Below are 13280 nucleotides of genomic sequence, written 5' to 3' on the forward strand. Positions count from 1 at the left end.
ATTCCACATCGTACTATGATGGGTCTTCAAAATATTAAGTAGTTATGTTGGAAATGAGTTCCCAAAAATTATCCGCATTTTAAAACTTTTTGAAGGAGATCTCTTACCGCTAGATTTGCGGGTTATCACTTTAATGAGACAGTCTTCCCGTTGTTAGGAGGAGATAAGAAAAAGTATTTTCTAAGGGAACGACAGGAATTGTCGTGGTGTGTTCCCACTGTGTCTTATATTTATTTTTGTACTCCACAAATGTAAATGTGAAGCGACAAAGAATAATCGATTTCAGAATGTACATTGATGTCGTAAAGTGACGAGATTACACATACCAGTTGCAAATATTCCTGCAAGGTTAGAAATCCTCGGTATGGGGTACACCATAGACTAAGGTGCTGCAACTACACTTGGTGGAAGTGTAGTTGAGGCCGTGGCTCCATAAAGGAAGATGGAGAGACCACCAGGTTCGATCAATGCTCACCTAGAAAGGAAGTAGATGAGTAAGGCACAACCTAATTTGTATCATTAATGAAATCATCTCATTTGATTGTCTCTGACTATGTCCATGAATCAATACTGGAGGACGCTCCGAAGTTTTAAATGATTCTAGAGAACACTGAAATACCAACGGATTATGAGAATGGACTTGATTCAATGGAAGGATCATGCGTGCACAGCGATGATATAATCCATAAATAGTTGCTCCAGAAGTAAAGCACAATGAGATTGAACCATGCTTTATTTTGATTAATTTCAAATAAATAACATATTTGGCCCACACAATCCAGGTAGAACTTAGTTCTTTGGTAAATATACGGGTATTGGACATACATAATTAATTTGTCATAAAGCATAATGAGAAGAAAGTAGTCTTAAAGTACAAAGACTCGCCTTGGGACGCGAGGTTTCTCACAAAGCCCTGGAATTGTTTTCTTGTAATGAACGTTATAGAGTTCCGCTACCTAGTTAGCTTGGTAATTTCAAAAAGACTTGAAATGCAGCATATGTATGTGGTTGTTACGTATCTCTGAAAGAATCAAGAGATATAAGATATTTACAAAAGTACTTGAGAGACTTTTGTTGACCAAATCCAATGACTCTAAACCACGGAGTGCATTTACAGTTAGATAGAACGCTCACTTATAGATTCAAGCAATCATACAGATGTGGTATACCCGTCTAAGTGGCTATTTGATTTGGAGGGGATAGAAAGTAAGTTATTTTTCTTTGCGTATTCATAAGAAAGTTCCTGATTTGGAATTGTAGCTATTTATGTTGATGGTACAAACATGATGTGTACTCTTGATGTGATAAGAGACCTTTAAAGCTATTTAAAATCCGAATTTGAGATGAAAAATCTAGGGAAAGCTCGATCGAATATTGAGCTTGTGGTATATTATTACACCAGTTTTCATATGTCTAAAGTTGTCAGGCAATTTAACAAAGACATGCATCCCGATATCACTCCCATGATTACTCGAGGTTCAAATGTAAGTAAGTAACCATTTCGTCAAAAGGAATATGACGAAGATGTGTTGGGAGATGAAATTCCTATATCTAAGTACAATAGACGCATTTTTGTACTTAGTATAATAATGTACTCGATTAAATTTTACATCCTTAGGGAACTTGTTAGCTAGATATAGCTCCGTGCCAACGCAACGTTATTGGAATGGTATAGTGAATGTAATCATGTGCTTAAAAGTAACCGTTGACATAAATTTGTTTTATCCCTACAAAGACATTAAAAGGAATGCTAATGAAAGTGCAATCCAAAAGTTGTTGATTATGAAGGAACAATAATCTCTTCTCAAACGAAAGTAATCAGAGGGAGATATGGTAGATTATTTTCTAAGTTACTACTGATATTCAGTTTTGAAAAGTACATGACTAAAGGAACTGTCTGGAACAACTCTGAAAGTAATCAGGGGAAGATGCCGACATCAGAGGGAGGATCCAAGGATATGATGTCCACATATTTTACTTCGAAATTGAAGCTGTGTTGTACTCTTTTTTACCTTCGATCGAGAATAGTTTTTCCCAAAGGATTTTGTTACTCGATAAGGTTTTTAACGAGAGAACACTAGAAACATCAAGCATGTTGAACGTTGCAGACATAAGATCGCATTGATATTACTGAAAATATCTGAATCAAAGAAATGAAACACGATAGTCTGTTAAGCTAAGTAACTTCCAGAATCAACAACAAGGTCTTGTAAACATTCAAGTCACCAAAGTAAAGTGTGATAAACTCCTTTTGACTGCATTAGACTAATGAAAATCGTTTGACATCATGGGGAGCATCTAACAGTGTGTTGAACTATTTTTCTTCACCGAGTTTACTTTTTCCCACAGGGTTTGTCACTCGGAAAGTTTTGTAATGAGACAACAACAAACACTGGGAAGTAATTTACCAACTAAGACTATTTTCTTTCCCACGTGGATTTTCTTCCTTAAGAGTCGTGAAGCAACTAATCCACTTCAACGGAGCGAAGTGATCATATGCAACATATCACCTTTACTTGCATTTTTCACGTTGTACTCTTTTACCTTTGTAAAGGTTTCAATGAGGCAACATATTCTAGTCCAACTATGTTCTAAGTTTGCTTAATATTATACTCTTTTTCCTTACTTCAGGTTTTGTCCCTCTGGGTTTTCCTGACAAAGTTTTAACGAGGCAATTAACTTATACTAGTCGGTCCTTGAAGATCGTATTGCATGTGATGAACAACATGTAAAGTACGAGACAACATGTGAAGTAGTACATGTGAAGAGTTGCACCAAGGTTTTTTCCCACTGGGTTTTTCCTTGTCAAAGTTTTAATGAGGAAATGGACTTCAGCACAAGTCATCAAGAAGAACGACATTTGAAGAACTACATGTAAAGCTCTATGTATAAATTTTTGTTATTGAACCGCACAAGGGGGAGTGTTACAGGGCCTACGGACCATGGATGTGAGGTCCATATAGATTCCTAGTGTTGTATATAAAGGAAACTGTGTAATGGTTCTATTATAATCTCCTAATAAGATTCTTCTTCTTCTTCCTCTTATCTCTCCATGTTTTACCTCTAATTCTCCTCAAACAGTTTCACCTATTTTCCACCCACATTTTTCCTATTCACCACCCACCTTAAATACCACACCCATTTATCCTATTTACAACCTATGTATTCTAGAATTTATCCTATGTACCACCTTTTGACTTTTTATTCACACCCAGCATTAAAGTTACCAAAATACAACCCTAAAAAAACAAACAACCATTCTACTTCTCCCCTATCTCTCTCACCTGCCACCATCTCCAACCATCGATCCTCCACAAATTTTTTTTATTAAATTGCTAAGTCAATTTGATTAATTATTGGAAGATTCATTAATGCATATACTTGGAAAGTTGATCAGTTTCCAATCACCATTTTAATGAAACCTAAAACCAAAACTTCCTTTCGATGCAAACTTTTTTTTTTCTTTTCTGTTCAAACGAGTTGATAACATTTTTCGATTGATTTATTGGAATCGATTATAGAACATTATATAGAGATGGAGTTGATGTCCCAACAATATTACATCATGATTTTTCAAGATTGAAGCAAAGACATCTGTTTTTAGGAAATTCATGACATTTAGTTTAGGAAATTTATCTTTGAACTCTCGTTCATGAACAGTGATTTCTGTATAATATTTGGGCACTCTTCCCGGTTAATATTTGATGAAGCACCTATCAGGAATCGCAAATGTTTCGTATGATCCAATCGACGAATCTAAACCCTTATAATGAATCTTATTATCCTATTACGTACTTGGTGCACTGCCTCCACGTGAAGAAGTATGTTCGAGACTTAATCTTTACAGAGTGGGAGGGAGGATAGCGGCATTTGGGTGTTGATTGGAGTTTGGAGGTGCTTTCTAATGGTTCCGTGCCTCCACAGTAAAAAGTATAGTCAGATTATGTTTTAACTTTTTATGGGTGGTAAATAGGAAAAAATAAAATTGAAGAAATAAAATTGTTAAGAAATTTTAAGGTAGGTGGCAAATAGGAAATGTATGGGCTGAAAATAGGTGGAACCAAAAAAAATATGGAATATCAACTTATCATCGGAAACTGGAAACCATATTTACTAAAGAGCATATTTAACCTCAACATGTAATTTTGTTTGCATCTTTTGTTTTGAGATTTAAGAGGTAGCTATCTGGGTTTCAAATGCTATTTTTCAATTCTTCGGTCAAGTTTGATTTTTTGCAGAATGGTATGGTGATTATATTGTCGGATATTTTCATAAATGTACGCTGCTAAAAATGGGGTTTTCTGGTTTTGAATTTGAAAATTAATTCGCTTTATCAAAAAATTCTAAAGATGCGTCTCTTCCCATAAGGTGTTTCTTCCATGAGACACTATTAATGGATCTGTTTTGAAGGAGACTGTTGGAGATGAAGAGACATCTCCAATAAACATGGAACTCTTTATAAATTGCGAAGGCTTTCTCCCATTTCAACATTTAAAAGCCTCTTATTTTTTTTCTCTCTAAGCATCATTAAAATCTCATAATTGTGTTTTTGGTTAGTCAAGGGAGTAAAACTCTTGAATCCAATAGTGTTATTAGAGCATCTCCAATAGTGGGTGCCAAAAATCCTACATGGAGGTATTATTTTTTGGACCTTTATTAAAAGTTTATACATTTTGGAGAAATATTACCATTTTGGCTTATGAACCATCTTCAATAGTAAAAGAATTGAACCTAAAAAGTTGTAGGTTGTTATAAATACTTTCCAAACTAAACCAATTTTCTTTTTTCTCTATTGTCTTATGTTAAAATAAAAAAAAATTAGTTTAAATGATGTTGTGGAGGCCATTCTAAAGGTCTAGATAAGACTTTTTTGAAGACTTGTCATTCCTCCTGCTTTGTAGGACATGTTGGAGATGGATTTATTTTATATGGGGATCTAAAATCTTACGTGTTATGAAAAGATAAGATGCTCTTAGGGCTTCATTGTATCATGAATTAAAGCATCATTCATTGCTTTATTGTACTCCCCAATTATTTGGAAAGGTCAAAGTATTTGAAGTCGGTGTGCAACATTCTTTAATGTTATGCTTTTTCATCATCCGATATCCAAATTTCCAACATCCTTTTGATTTTGTATCAAAAACGAAATGAAGGAAATATAATGAAATTTTAAGCAAAAGTAAACAATTGTACTCTAACCTTTTTTTTATCACCTTGTTAAGAAATCATATCATGATGATTTGGTGTCTCAAAATTTTTGTAATAACTTAACTCAATATATATCTCTTAATGATTTTAATTTTGTCTTTCAGTATTACTAACTAGTGTATTTTTTCGTTCCATATTAATCATTGTTGGACATACTTGAGTTGATTGTGGTTGCATACGTAGTGTAGAGATTATAAGGTTTAAATGGAAAGTGTTGATTGATTACTCTCCCTCCGTTATACAAGGTGACCCCCGTATCATTTGTATTTATGTGATTACATTATTTTTACTTCAGATCTTTCGGTTGTCTATTGGGATTGATATGTTAAGTATTCATCTTGATATTTTAAATATTCGTTTTATGTTAATTTTGGGGATTTATTAACCTCCCTATGAACGAGTGACTATTGATTTAGTGATTCAAAATCTCCATGAACTTCAGTATCCAAACAAGTTTGAAGTAGAATTTATTTGATTGAATTTTGAATAATAACCAACTTGAATTTCACTTAGAGACATAACCATGATATTAAACCTTCGTCTTTTTCGCGAACTGTGTTGAATGCATGTTTAGAAGGAACCGTAGATTACTTATGTTTGTACCATTCAACACCAACATAAGTAATTTGAATTTCCTATTATGCTTGCAACTTCTTCTAACCATATTTATTGATTTCGTTGTTCTCTGTGTCTATTTATTTGATGTCATTAAAATCCACTCTTGTAGGCATTTGGTTATTGAAGAACGGTTAGGAATGATAACTCGACATGATAATTTTTGCGGATTTTTATGGTGTTTGCATCTCATGTCATATATTTTTTTTTTTCGTGCATGTATCTACAAGGACGCCTTTTTCATGTTATTTTTTTGTGGTATGTGGCGTCTGGCAAGTTTTTTGAGTACCAAAAATCATCTAGTACTCACTAAATATAGGTAGTTAGTTTTTCCGGGTGTAGTTAGTTCTGAATATAAGTATATGTCACAGACTAAAGATTTGGTCAAATATTTGGATGAGGGGGCGTATCTGTTATTCACGGAACAGGAAGAACTCTTTAGTCTTAGCGTATGAAAGAAGCAAGATACTCGTTATGATGTGGATCGGAACAAAATTTGTGGACTTGAGGATTATTGTTTACTAGTTCTATGTTTGAAAACAAAATCCGTGGACTTGAATATTGATAGAGAAAGAGTGGCAGACAAGTAGTAAGAAGATAACTAAAGCAATATGTTTTCATGTCATACAAACAATAACGACCTCGTTCTCTTCTTAGATAACTATAGACTTTTCAGCTGACAGTAGCACTGTGCTATTTGTATCTTCTTCTTCTTATGTTCGTTGATGTGTCGTTTTTCGCTCATCATATGCATACAAAGAGGCGCAATAGTTTCTTACAAGAAGTTGGATGGCTGTCTGTATGTTCAATACAACAAGAAATTGCAGCGCAGATACGAAAAAATGCATAGACATAATTATGGGGGTCCTGAAATCCCTTTTTTTATGCACTTGTAGAAGAAGATGATTGGTTGGACCCTGAGAACTTTAGTGATTTGCTTCATCAAGATGATCAGTAATTTACTAGCGCTCAAGCAAACCATGCAATGGGTATTAGTTCAGGACCAGTTACAAAAGGTAGCCGACGAGTTCCTATTATCCACTCTCCAATTGATGCCATGGACGATGAATTTGATTCTGATTTTAAATATGAAGCTCCAGGTTCTGCCACTGAGGGATTATACGGTGTTGGGCGTCCTTTGGATGATGATCTACTATAGAAATCTAACTAATGGTAGTATGACACCAATGGTTTTTTTGTCTCTGATTCCAATTTCTAGAAATGTAACTAATGTCTGACTTGGTATATCACTAATGTGTTTTGTATTTTGAATATGATTTCTTGAACTGTAAAGTAACTCTACTAATTTTGGAAACTCCATACATGATTCCGGTGGATGTAATTACTGTAAACGTGACGGGGATGGGCTAACAAACATTCCTGCCAGTGCAAATGCTTCGTTTTTGTTGTTGATACAAACAAGCCTCCAATCAACCACCTCTTATTTTGTAAAATCAGAATATGTTTACAACAATTATTTTTTTCTATTGTGGTTCTATAAAATATATTTTTTTTATTTGATAAATAATAATTTTTTTTTTTTCGATACTACCTTTTGTATAGATATATAGGATGCTACCGGTACGATACCGATATACAATATTAACTACCTTGCTCTTAGATTATAAAAGAAGCTAGGTCCTCACCCGTGTCACTATAATTCAGTCGTAAATTCATTGGATGATGATATATCAGTAATCTGAAAACTCGCCAGCACCAAATTCTTTACCGATCAAAAAGATCAGAAAAAAAATATGCTTCCAAACTCGTTGGAAAACCGTATCCAAGTTCAGTAGCGAGTTTGAGCTCTTTGGACTTTCAAACTTAGCGAACCCAAACATCTCAATAGCTAAACGCAAGGAAATCAACCGAGACCAGTCAGTCGGCGAGCGAAAGTTCCGATGTGGATCGGATCGGGGATCTACCGTTCCATAGCCGATTTTCTAATTTTTGAAAAATAAATATATGGCAGGGAGGGAAAATATAATAAAATGAAGAGTACCCAACATCGCTAGCATCACCGGGAAAAAACATTGTGATCAGATCATCCTCCTCCTCCTCCGGGTTCACTCTCCACTCACTAAATTCCATCAATCGGATTTGGGTTGGCTCTCCATTGTTGTTGTTAACATAATTAGGGCATTCTTGGAATCTGATTAAGGGTTCCGTGACGATGTGTGGTTTTCTAGGTTTCCAAAGCTCTTGAATGATTAAAATGGAATCTCCGATCTATCAACTTCTTGATGAGTTTGATAAGGTTAGGGTTTTCTTTCAATTCTTTATAGTCTTTCATTTTATTTGTATAATTCTGTATAATTTCAGCAAGATATTCTGTTCTTTTACAGATCTGTCTCTAGGTCATCATGGATTGAAATCTTAGATTCGTTGCAGTTATTAATTGTTTTTTTCTTTATTTTTTCCGGTTTGGTAATTCTAGATGCACTCTCAGGTCACACCTAGTACTTCTGGTTATGTTGCACCTCGAAAGAAGCCTGCTTCAATTGGCCGAAAGAAACAACTTGATGCATATGATGGTCAGGTTTGGGACTCTTTTGAATTCTTTATCATCTTCCGTTTTAGTTATATAATTTTTATTAATTTAAGAAAGATTTCTGTTTGGTTTTACAAATCATTTTAGGTCGTTTTGGATAAATCTTAGATTTGACAAGGTTGTTCTACTTGTATGCATTCATAGAGGAGGAGCGGACACTTGGAATTTCTAAATGGGAATTCATTCCTATAACATGCGTAATTAGGTCTATGTGATTTTTAGTTGCAAGTAATTCACTGCTTTTTGCGATTTGGTACCACTTTGTAATCCCAGATGCACTCTCATGTCACACCTAGTACTTCTGGTTGTGTTGATGTGAGAACACCTCCAAAGAAGCCTGCTTCAGCTGGCGAAAAGAAACGACTTGATGCACCTGATGATAAGGTTTGGGACTCTTTGAATTCCTCATTATCTTTCATTTTAATTATGTAAGCAAGATTTCTGTTTGTTTTACAGATCTTGCTAGGTCACCATGGATTAAATCTTAAATTCAATAATCTGAAATTGGAGAGACATTAGATGTTGGTTGTCAGAATCTTTGATCAAAGTCTCTGACATTAAACTTGTCTTAGGAATCATGGATGATATTTCACAAGTATATACTGATTATCCTTATAAGGTTGTCCTTCTGCACGCGGAGTCATTGTATTGTATGGATTTATAGACATTTTGGCATTTATTTTGACGAGGAGAGGAGTATACAACAGACACTTGGAATTTCTAGTTGGAGATAACATGGATAATTATGTCTATGTGGTTTTTAGTTTGAAGTAATTTGTTGTTATTTTCCAATTTGGTACGACTTAATAATCTCAGCAGATGCACTCTCAGGTCGCACCTAGTACTTCTGGTTGTGTTGTTATAAAAACACCTCTAAAGAAGCCTTCAGTTGGCCAAAAGAAACAACTTAATGCACGTGAAATTTCCTCACCCGTGGCAAGGTGAATGATTCTCTACTTTTGGTTCTAATTATAGATGATCAATGCTGTTCTTGTTATCTCGATTTTAATCCTGAGCCTACATTGAAATTATTTTGTTGAAAAATATGTTGCTAAAAGTTTTGTCTCTTGTCACAGTAAAAAGCAAAAGGTATCCGAGGGGATTCATGAAAACATAGAAGAGTTTAATGATGTTGTTGCTGGCACCCGAGTTAATTACTGGGTAATATTTTCACTATTGTCATTACTAAGTATGCCTTGGTTGCAAGTTTAGGCAAGCTAATAAGCCAAGGTACTCTCCACGTTTCATTTGGAAAGTTACCAAAGATTTTGTTTTCTAACAGGAAGAGCAAGAGTTGCTACTCGCTGTGCCTAAGAAGGATAGCCGAGCTTCAGAAGCAGCTCAAAGAATCGTGCAACAAGAGGAAGAATTATTTTTGCAGAAAAACCCATTCCTAAAGAAAGTGCCACTTATCAGTTAGGAAGTCCTCTGTCCCGTCTTTATGAAATTCTGGTTATCCGTGTTATTTGCATATTGAGCTACAAGATGAAGCAAAAATCAAAGTCAAGGTTTAATATCTTGGTTTCTGTAATTTGTGACAGTTTCAAAATGTGGTATTAAGCATTTAAGCAGCAATGTGGCGCTTTGTCTATCAGTGGTAAGATGCTGGCATAAATTTTTGCCTTACTCATGGTGTATTTTTGTTGTGCTTAATCCTTTTGTATTTCAGTGTGTAGAGTGGAGACTGAGCGGATTAATATGGGAACTTATAAGACTGTCAAAACAGGTAAGTACATGTTTCTTCATTGCGTTAATTTGGTTGAGATATCATCTTTTTTACGTGATTTTGTATAAAATTGTGTAGAGGGCGGATACTGAGAGGCTGAGACATCAAACTATTATTACCTCAGATGTGCCACACCAAGTTTTGCTCATGAACCAGGCAGAGAAGTGGGTGAAGAAACAAGTGGAAGAAGCACAAAAGATCCAGAAACTCAATGAAGTGAGTATCCCGAGTGTTCCAATTGACACAATCTAACACATCAAAAGTTTAAACTGTGCATTTGGTTCCATATACATTTTGTGCTTTGACCTTAATTTAGGTTTATGTTTGTACTTGATTAGTTTGAGGTTTAATATGCTTGACTGTTCATTTGGTTATACAACCAAGAGGTCAAATTTAATTTTTAGTATGGGGAGCAAATTCCGTGTATATGTCAAAGCGTAGGAAAAATAGAGTAAGAGAGTGCAGGGAGAGGGAGCGAGAATAGTATCTCATCCTTCTCTCCAGTATTTACAGCAAATGGGTCACATATAATTTTGCTAGAATTCCCAACTTGCTAAAAGGTCTTCTTTAAAATCTGGTATCACACAGGCAAAAGAAAATGTTCATTCTCAATTTCATCATGTATTCCCATTAGCTCAATTTGTATCTCTTCGGGCAATGTGCCTGTTTTCTCAAATTTCTCATTTCTGTATGTGCAGGCAAACAAAGAGGCAAAAGATGATAAAATGGGAACAGTGGCCGCTAACATTGCCGCCCATGCTGCTCTTGGAGCTGATGATATATTTTCTAAATGGCAACTTATGTTTGAGCAAGCCCGGCAAAAGCGTGATGGAGTGGTGGGAATGTTCTCTGCTGCTCAGTCTGGGGATGAAGACAGAGGCCCCTCTAGACAAAAATCAGGTTTAGTAATCTTCCACCTTTCAGAGTTTGATTTTTATAATACTCACTGACTTCGTGTTCTTACTCTCCCCAGCGTTCTGTATCTCTGTTTCTGTCTGCAGGTGCAATGAGGATATCTGGTAGAAAAGTTGGCCGTACTATTTCTGTTAAGGATATGATTGCAGTCTTGGAAAGGGATCAGCATATGTCGAAATCAGTTGTTCTCTATTGTCTGTTAGATAGACTAAGTGGATTGTGAAGAGGAAACACATTGCAATTTACAAACAGGCTATTCTCTTTCTACCCTCACTCAATTTCATGTTTCTAGTTACATATCTCAATATTGTGCAGTTTCCATTTCCTTGCAAAAAGTTGATGATTTTGAGATTTAGTTTCTACGTATTACCACCATTGCCCTCTAACGCTTAATCCATGTTCGTTCTTGTGCCAGACATATTTCTTTTCCTTCCTCTTCATTTTTGGTCCTCCAGCAATCTGTCATCACTTCTCTGCTGCCAAGAGTTCACAAAGAGCAGCTTCACCTCTTGGAATTTTTCGTAGCTGGGAGTTTGATGCGTGGAAAAGAGAAGGTAATAAATTTACAAATCTAGCATTGGAGAAAACTGTTTCTGAATCTATGCAACAGTGAATAATTGTATATATATTTTTTGATCGGTATTAATAATTGTAAATATACAGCTGTTAATAACAATTCATCAAAACACGTTAATTCATCTTAAATATGACTTAAAAAAACCGAAGTATCCTCTAGCTGTAGAGGGTTTATTACAGTGACCGGAACCATAAAAGACTATCCCAAGTACCTTACAAGTTAAACAATGACTTTAAATAGTAATACAAGTTACCATAGGTTGCAACCTAATTGAGTCTTTTAGTTTCCTCTATCTGCGTTTTCAGCAAACCAATTGAGTCTTTCAATTTCCTTTGTCACCGACGTCTCGTAAAAGGCCAAAAATTCGCGTGGCTTGTCAGTTATAAACATTGCAGCTCCTGACACAATGCAGTTTGCCCCAGCTGCAGTCACCTTCTTGATATTACAAAGTCCCACACAACCATCCACCTGTATATCAGGTTTTGGATACTGTAGTTGCAGGAAATCCCACAACACACCTCTTATGATATTTTCTAGATCTAAGTCTATGATCACAATCAAAATAAAGATTAAAGTGCTAGAATTGTAAAATAAGACACAAGATTTACGTGGTTCGATCAATGTGATCTACATCCACGGGGTTAGGGTTCACTATGATTATTAAAATTACATATGGATTACATGGAGACTCCATTAATGAGTATTTGGAGCTTTAGGTTGATGAAAGAAGAAGAAGGAGATAATAATAATACAAATATTGTTTTCTCTCTCTACAATTGTGTCTAAAAAGTGTCTTTATATAGGTGTTTACATAGTGGATGACAGCTAAGAGATCCTTTATTTTCGGAATCTCTATGCGATACACTCGCTCATGTACAATCACTCGTTCTCGCACAGACTATACTTCGCATAGATCTTCACACTTTACTGGTGACTTTGCTGACATCATCCGGTGCGTCATCTCAACCTTGCTGTGTACGATCTCCCTCGTTTAAGTTATATAGTCTTCACTTCGCATGCTTACTAACATGTGCGATATTTCACTCCTACATTTTGCCTCTTTTTTCTTGAATATTGCTTGAAGAGCGATCTTCAAGGAAAAATCCACTTTGTTGTAATTGTTGGAGCGGGGTGCATGCTGTTGGAGTAGTCTTTAATCTTTGTTAATGAAGGAACTACGCGAAAGAATACTTTTCTTGAAAAGTACGTACTTGCCTCTATTCTTTTGTGAAGTTTCGAAGCATTGAGAAGTATATATGAAGTATAATTCCTTGAAGTATGTGAAGTGAAGTATCCTTGAAGTATGCGAAGTATGAAGTATCCTTAAAGAAGTATAAGAAGTATTGCGAACTAATCATGCGAAATTATCACTCCATGTTCTCTGCATCATGTTTTGCTGTAATGCAAATAAGAATGTAGATTAGTATTCAACATTTCTTTTTTCAAAATTTTTCATTTATGTGCAAGTTCAAATCGTTTTTGTTTGTTTTGATTTCCTTTGAATGACTTGTTTCGTCTCATTTGATAAATATCTTCAATGAAAATGATCCTAATGAGGTCTTATGCATCCTTTGTAAAGGTCTTACTAGCCTGTCTGTGAGGTCTTATTTTTCCCCCTACTTCTCTCCATGTTAAATACCATATCATTTGAAGCAAAGCAAATATTCAAGAGAAATTCTAAAAATTGA

General features: G+C 35.3%; 1 protein-coding gene across 1 annotated transcript; it reads left to right on the plus strand.

Annotated features, from left to right (window-relative positions):
- Nucleotides 1–8038: 8038 nt before the first annotated feature.
- On the plus strand, nt 8039–11704 carry LOC113351480 (transcription initiation factor TFIID subunit 4b-like). Its single transcript, XM_026595459.1, has 11 exons — nt 8039–8080; nt 8261–8362; nt 8648–8758; nt 9206–9315; nt 9451–9535; nt 9657–9789; nt 9916–9971; nt 10044–10100; nt 10179–10316; nt 10799–11000; nt 11102–11704. The coding sequence occupies exons 1-11, from the start codon at nt 8039–8041 to the stop codon at nt 11236–11238; spliced, it is 1173 nt and encodes a 390-aa protein (XP_026451244.1). The 3' UTR covers nt 11239–11704.
- The last annotated feature ends 1576 nt before the right edge of the window (nt 11705–13280 follow it).

Source organism: Papaver somniferum, chromosome 2, assembly GCF_003573695.1.
Source record: "Papaver somniferum cultivar HN1 chromosome 2, ASM357369v1, whole genome shotgun sequence".
In the NCBI taxonomy this organism is placed as follows: domain Eukaryota; kingdom Viridiplantae; phylum Streptophyta; class Magnoliopsida; order Ranunculales; family Papaveraceae; genus Papaver; species Papaver somniferum.

Bases quoted from the DNA above. Each gene is read 5' to 3' on its own strand.
- LOC113351480 (XM_026595459.1), top strand. From the start codon at position 8,039: ATGGAATCTCCGATCTATCAACTTCTTGATGAGTTTGATAAG. The intron at 8,363-8,647 runs GTTTGGGACTCT...TTGTAATCCCAG, and splicing joins TTGATGCATATGATGGTCAG to ATGCACTCTCATGTCACACC. The intron at 11,001-11,101 runs GTTTAGTAATCT...TTCTGTCTGCAG, and splicing joins CCCCTCTAGACAAAAATCAG to GTGCAATGAGGATATCTGGT.